At 38.5% G+C, this 7686-nt stretch overlaps 1 protein-coding gene across 1 annotated transcript in view; it reads right to left on the bottom strand.

The window, feature by feature from the left end:
• Positions 1-2193: 2193 nt before the first annotated feature.
• Positions 2194-7686, bottom strand: part of LOC117507440 (signal transducer and activator of transcription 1-alpha/beta-like) — an 89267-nt gene continuing 83774 nt past the window's right edge. Inside the window, 3 exon segments of the mRNA XM_034167314.1 lie at positions 2194-2273; positions 2368-2555; positions 3180-3323. Coding sequence (XP_034023205.1) covers positions 2194-2273; positions 2368-2555; positions 3180-3323 — 412 coding nt within the window.

Below are 7686 nucleotides of genomic sequence, written 5' to 3'. Positions count from 1 at the left end.
TTAACCTAGAAAAAAATGTCACTTTTGAGATGGAGCAAGTATAAATATGTTTATTCCTGTTTATTTCAGTTGTGTTAATGTTTAAGACATCAGTTCTAACTGAGTGGTGGGCACAGATAACCAAAAAATTAACTTTGATAACAGATAATCAGATAACTGAAAAGTTATCTTTGATAAAGATAAAACGATAAACCACCCAAAAATGTATCGGAAGTTACAGATAACCGATGAATTCCAATATTGCCTCTGGTACATTTGCAACCACTAATAAACTGAATTTGAGTTTTAACACCACAACAGCTTCTAGTAATATTAAAAGTGACAACAGACCCAAACAATGAGGCCACACTTTTGTCTTTGAACGTCCTGCCCCTGCTGGCAGCTTTTGTTTACTACACAGATTCCAGCACAGAGGCACCCTGAGAGCAGCCATAAAGCCCAAAATAAAGTCATGCTGACTTATGGTTTTGATTTATAAATAACATTAATACTGATAGAATAAATGGTAAAAATGGACTCTATTTATATAGCGCTTTTCCATCTGCATCAGATGCTCAAAGCGCTTTACAGTTATACCTCACATTCACTCCGATGTCAGGTGAATAACTCCATTAACGTCAATTCTGTCATTTGTACAAAGTTAAAATATAACATACATCTTTTAATGTTGAATAATGCACTAATTCTGAGGTTTTGTAACAAACAGACAGATCGCAAAGGATTCTGGGTAAAAGTGCCTCTGCTAAACAATGATTGGTTCAGTCATTCATTATGTAAACCAACATGTTAATGTGTCGTGTGTTGGTGTTTACAGATAAATGTGCTTTTGTAAAATATTCCATTTTTTATTTGTAAAAACAGGCATTTTTATGGAGCCCTGGAAGTGTCATTGCAAAATGTTTTGCATGTGGAGAGAATGTGCAGTCATTTTATTAGTGCCGTGCGCACGTTTGATGTTGTAAAACGTGCACTCAATTTTGTCTTGACACATAAATGTTGGCTTTACACTGCGAGTTTTGGCCCGTTTTCAGATGATTTTTCATTCGTGCGAGAATTTTTTTTGCTGTTGTGTTTTGTTTATAAACTTAATTTGTAAAAAAAATTAAAGCCATTTGCAAAGCCAAAAAGTTGATTTGACAACCATCTGATATAACCGGGGTCAAAATAAATAGAACACTGCCATCTACTGGTGCCCAGACGCTTAGTACTTAGGGCGAATACTGCCATGAACACTACTGGCCAGTAGATGGCAGTAGAGGCTTGAAAAACTTGCCAAAACAAAATCCCAGCTAATCCGTGTCTGATACATTTAAGATGGGTGGAATTTAACAAACGCAAATACAATAACGTCTATAAACCCAGAGAATATATTCATGAGAGTTTTAGGCACTAGAGTTTAATGCTGCTGTCCGTAGAGCCTGAACAGAGTGTCTGAAATTTGTCCTGTCGTGAACATACTGAGATTACACTATCCTACCCATAATGCACTGCTGGGCACTAAAACCTTAAAATTAGCACATTACTTTAAAACTAAAACATATAGCTGATATTTTCACTTTATAAAACGTCAGACATGCCAGTAATTTTAAATAAATAGTTTGGTTAAAATTTGAACCATAAGTTAAAAATGTATGCCTCTGGGTGACTTGGGTGATATTGCCAGCATATCAGTATGGTGTTAAAGGAAATGATTTTTTTTTTTTTTTTTGTGAGACCAGTTCTCTTTTGCTTGCAGAGGATAGAGTGGTTTCTTATGGAAGTAGTTCTCCTCTGTTTGCAGAGGGTAGAATTATGCATCTGTTAAGAAACTTTTAACAGGTAGGTGCTCAACTGATTTTAAATTTTAAGTGTTTGTCACTGTTCATCTTTGTTTACTATGTTATCGATCTAAACGTTGTCGGACAAAAATGTATCAGAAGATAATTAGTCCGATAATGGTATCTAAAAAGATAATCCGATAATGAAAACATTATCTTCGATAATTATCTATTATTGGATTATCGGAACTGTGCCCACCACTGTTCTAACCCACATACAGTAATTTGAAACATGAACCACCTGAAAATTTGGAGGTCAGATGATTTATTTATTTTTTTGTAAGTCTTCTGAAACAATGAAAAAACAGCCAAAAGATCTGAAGCAGTCTTCGTTCTCTCACTGGCTCTGTTTTTGTGCCGAACGATGATTCTGTACTTACACTTCTGAGACTGATATGAGCTCCGTCTTCATGTAGCCGTATTTCTCAAGGTTCTCCGTGTCCATGGGCTCTGAAGCTGTAAACGTCCAACAGAGATGCATCAACTTTCCTGTCTGAAGAACCAAACTGAGCGATTAGAGTCTGATGCCTAGTAGATCTTTCCCACGTACTCTCTGACGGTTTGGTGTAGTATTTTCCGAAGGCTTTGTCTTTCGGGATGTCTGGGTAGAGGAAGCGGAGCGGGTTCTCTGGAATATTATCGGCAGCCATCATCTTGTAGGTGCGGATGATGTCAGGCAGTGAAACGGCACCCAACTCCTTCTTGGTGTACGGCTCCACAGAGTGGTAGACCGGCTATCTGGGTGGAAAAAAAAACAGCATTTCAACCATCAATCTGCTGTTACTACCTTCGATGCATATATCTTTATGGTTCTATATAAACGCGACCCAAACTCTGGGAATCACTGATCTGCCACATCTACTATTATAAGCAACAGGTCAGTTGTCATCATGTCCCACAGCAGCCTGTACTTAAGGTTCTTGAAATGGAGCCATATCACCACCTGGTGTACATTTATTATTAATGCAGGTACAATAGAATTTCACCAGGAGCTCTAGTAGCAAATATAACTCAAACCTTTTCACAAAGTGTGGTTCTGCAGGTGGGCTATGGTACCTTTGTGGTGCCATGAAGGTACTGCAACTGGACCATGAGTGGTCATTAAAAGAAATCTTAACTGAAAATTAAAATTTGAAATTTGGACAGACAAAAAAAAAAAAAAAACTAGCATTACACACAGAAATTAAATTTTTGTCAATAACTCGAGAGTATTTACCTTCATGTGGCTTGATGATGTAAGTGATCACTGAGTCGCGATCGTATATTGTGAATCATTAACTCCGTAATGAAGACTCAATTACATCACCACATAGTGATAGAAATTAGTGAATAGTAGAGGATTTAGAAATGTCTTCTGGATGCTCACCGTGCACATCGTGTTCGATCCAGGTAAAGGTGATGGCGCCCTCTTTGCTGCTCTCACTGAACCTGAGCAGGAAGGTTCCCGGACACTTGTCAATCAGCAGAGCCTTCTCTCTCTCCTTACTGATGAAACCCATGATAGACCTACACACAAATAAATCCAGACTCATTTAAAAATCCGCCCTGGGCTTCCTATCAGGAAGAAACTGCACACAACCAACCAAAACCATTTTACCCCTCTGGTACACGCAACCAAGTTTAAAAGATCCAAACTAAGATGTGAAATAATTCACAGAAAAATAAGTCTTAACTGTTTTGATAACCAGTTAATTGTTTAAAGACATAAATGTGAGCCTAAAAAATAGACTTTTCAGACTTAAAACCAAAGTGCTGTCTTAATAACCAGCCTGCGTTAGAATTTATTGGACCCACTGCATAAAGACTCTCCCATTTTCCACTTCATCAACCAATAGCAAAATACTGAACCCAAACACATGACGTTTCCACTAAATGTTCAACAGGCATCGCTCTGGTTTGTGAGCCTAATTTGGAACTGAATTTTGGCAAAAATATACAGAATGCTAAATGTTTCTTCATCAGAATCTAAAATCAGCAAGCGTATATTAATTTAGATTAGATAGAACTTTATTGATCCCTTTGGGAAGACTCCCTCAAGGAAATTGAGGTTCCAGCAGGATTGTATAGCAGTACAAAGGGTAAGAAGCACACAGAGTATCAAAATTGAGAGTTTAAAAAAAAAAGTTTGCAAATATAAATACCAGACATACTGCTCAATACTGGTTTACTGGCTACTACTGCTCCTCTCCTTCCTGTCCTCTGTCTTCCTGTTACTTCTCCTCCCCCTGAGTGAGGACTATATTGTTCCATAATTTAAATATTTCTAATATTGTTAGGGGCTTAATGTTGTTCATTTTGTTGTTTATTAGTTTTAATGTAACCATGATGCTATCCTCTTGGCTGAGGCACTGTTTCCTCAGACAAGTGGTTAGAGCAATGTTTCCTTATCCTGTTCCTCTGGACACAAAGTATTACACATTTTCCATTCCTCCTTGCTCTGTGTGTACCATTGTTCTGCCAGCTTGTGATTGGCTGAATACATCTGACTAAGATGGCTGGGTTTGAGTACATCACTGACAAATTTGCAGTACTTTTGGTCCTGGGGACCAGGTTTGGGCAACACTGGGTTAGAGAACCAAAACTTTGGAAAAGCACCAAATGTGGTTCCCTATTGAAACTGAATACAAGAAGTCCTTAACAATGGTTCCAATCCACACTGGTGGCACAGTGGCCAATTTTGTGGATGGTACCTTTAGACCACAGCTACTGAACCAAATCATGTCGTGGCACAAAACTGACCCGTCATTCCACAGACAAAGCAGCTGTCTTTTGATGAGATCCAGAATTCCTTCGATCCACAACCAGAAAGGAAAGGCTTTCTCGTTTGCAGTTTGCTGTAAGAAAATGGTTTTACAATTTGTGATTTTGTTTTAATGAAGGTGGAGGCAGACTCTGGAGAGAAGGGGAATGAAAATCAGTAGGGGAAAGACAGGATACATGTGTATGAATGAGAGTGAGCACAAAGTTTTCCACAACATAAATTGCAATGACAAACAATAAAATACCTTAATTTAAAAACAAATTAAACAGAATAAATAAAGAATTTATATATTAGAGGGACAATAAAGGTAGAATGGTTTAGAGACAGAGAGGCAACACTAAGATATTTGGGCATGTGCAGAGGAGGGACATGGTATATCAGGAGATGGATGCTGAGGATGGAGACCAGGCAGGAGGAGAAAAGGAGGATTTTGAATGTGGTGAAAGAGGACAGCAGGTGGCTGGTGTGACAAAAGATGAACAGGGAAGGATGGAGACAGATGACCTGTGGTGGCAACCCCCCGACAGAATCAACCAAAAGAAGATTGAAAAGAAACACATGTATTGCTGAAGCCAGGGTCTATGTAAATTTTGCTTTTGTCAAAAAGAAGTCACACCAAAAGTCAATGCATTTATCTCACACTTTTTGAGTTCTTTTTAGTCTTTGAACAAACAAATCCAAATGGCACATGAAGAATTTGGCAGAGGCTCTGGTTCACACCTTGCAGAACTTGGGCCACTGGATCTGCCCCTCTGGGTTCTGCTGGGCTTTGGATCCTAAAACGACACAAACATTTTGTTCAAATCTCACTTTTGCTACATTTACACGCATTAGAAGCACTTTTTTTGCACAGAGTAACAGATCGAGTTGTTCTGTTTATTCATTCATTTTCTGTTGCTTATCGAGGTCGCAGTGGCAGCAGACCAAGCAGCTCATTGCACACAAGTCCTGTATATCTTCCCAGGGGATCCAGAGGCATTCCCAAAGCAACAGGGAAATATAATCCCACCAGTGTGTCCTGGGTCTCCTCTAGGGTCTCCTCCTAGTTGGACGTGCCTGGAAGACCTCCCAAGGGAGACGCCAGATGGCCGAAACACCTCTGCTGGCTCCTTTTGATGCAAAGAAGCAGCGGCTCTACTCAGAGTCCCTTCCTGGTAGTTGCGCTTCTCACTCTGTCCAGGAGTGTAAGTCCACATACCCAACGGAGGAATCTCATTTTTACAGCTTGTATCCGCAGTCTTATTCTTTGTCATTACCCAAAGTTCATGATCATAGGTGAGGACTGGAGCGTAAATCGTGTAAAATTACAAACTACATTGGACTCCATTCTAAAAAAAAGAAAAAAAAAAGACACTAAGCACATTTATCACCCCCAAAATGGAAAGAATATTATTATAAGAGTAAGCCCTACAAAGTTCCTGGGGATCCTCATTGATGACTTTCTTAATTTCAAATGTCACATTGATGATCTAACAAAAAAAAAACACTTTAAATATGCTGCATTTTTTTTTAAAGCTGACACATTTTGTTCCACACTCATGCTATATAAAACATTATTTGACACTATTTATTATTTGAGCCTCATTTACATTACTGCAATATCATATGGTGTAACATATAAAAGCTAGAAATCATTCAAAAGAAAGTCATAAGCACCTTATCATGGTCTGACTTTAATTCTCCTCCCAGAATACTTTTCCACCATTACAACTTCTCGGGCTTGCTGAGTATAATTACCTCTGGAATGCTTATATGATGTACCAGATTGTCTACAAACTCAACCATAAACTGCGTGACCTCATTCCAGTCTTCCTTCCTATGCACACCTATGTCACCAGGAACAAAAACCTAATTAATGGGGGGGGGGGGGATGAATTTAAAAAATGAAGGTTAAAATGGACCAGTTTTAGTATTGTGTGTAGAAGACTAACAATGTCTCATTCCATCTTCAAGAAAAAGCTAAAAATGCAACTCCTGTCATTGTATGATTAATTTACTGATCTCCATTCATTATATCTTGAGTTTACCTGCTAATCTAATGTATTCAGAATGGTGGGATTATCTGTTGTGCGTCGGTTATACAGTATGTCTACATGTATGTTGTTGTACTCAAAGGATATCTGGCCAATATCTTGTGTTACCTTCTTATTTGTAGGAAACTGGGGCCCCTATCAAAAGCTTTAAATAGCTAACTTCAGGTGACCCTTTCACACATTCAGGCATCGTGATCATGTGTATGATATACAGCGGGTAAAATAAGTATTGAACACATCACCATTGTTCTCAGTACATTAATTTCTAAAGATGCTATTGACATTAGGTTATGTGTAACTAGAAGCACTCGGAAAGTGCAAACCTCCGCCAAGGCCAATGGGTCACTGACGCCATAACATCTACACGCCATGGAATCACTGAACCTAAAAAAGGCTAACAATGATGTTTGCTCAGCAGTAAAAAAAAAAAAGTTTCATCTGCTGTGACTGGATAGCATGTATCCTTAGCGCTTGACATCACAGTTTATTGCAACTTGCACCTTTCCCAGAAGCTACTGTCATCTGAGCACTGATATTGATATTGCATGTGCTTATAGACAAAAACAAATAAGAGACAAAATTAAATTTATTATTCAACTAAACTGCAAATATATGAATTTTTTAACATTTATGAAACACTTCTCTAAACCAGGCCATAGGGTCAGTGACCCTAAAGAGATTCCCTCCTTGGCACAGTGATCTATTCAACAATTCAATGTTACAACCAAAACTATGATACATACACTTTTCTTTCCTTTATATTTGACTTCCTTGACCATGAAAACATACCACTAAAACTTGGAATCACTTTTATGTCTTTATTAGTTGAAAAATTATTGTATCAATCAATCAATTTTTTTTATATAGCGCCAAATCACAACAAACAGTTGCCCCAAGGCGCTTTATATTGTAAGGCAAGGCCATACAATAATTATGTAAAACCCCAACGGTCAAAACGACCCCCTGTGAGCAAGCACTTGGCTACAGTGGGAAGGAAAAACTCCCTTTTAACAGGAAGAAACCTCCAGCAGAACCAGGCTCAGGGAGGGGCAGTCTTCTGCTGGGACTGGTTGGG

The sequence above is a fragment of the Thalassophryne amazonica genome, chromosome 1 (genome assembly GCF_902500255.1).
Source record: "Thalassophryne amazonica chromosome 1, fThaAma1.1, whole genome shotgun sequence".
NCBI classification, from domain to species: Eukaryota; Metazoa; Chordata; class Actinopteri; order Batrachoidiformes; family Batrachoididae; genus Thalassophryne; species Thalassophryne amazonica.
Note: the sequence above shows the minus strand (reverse complement) of the source record. Positions and strands in the feature narration are given on the sequence as shown.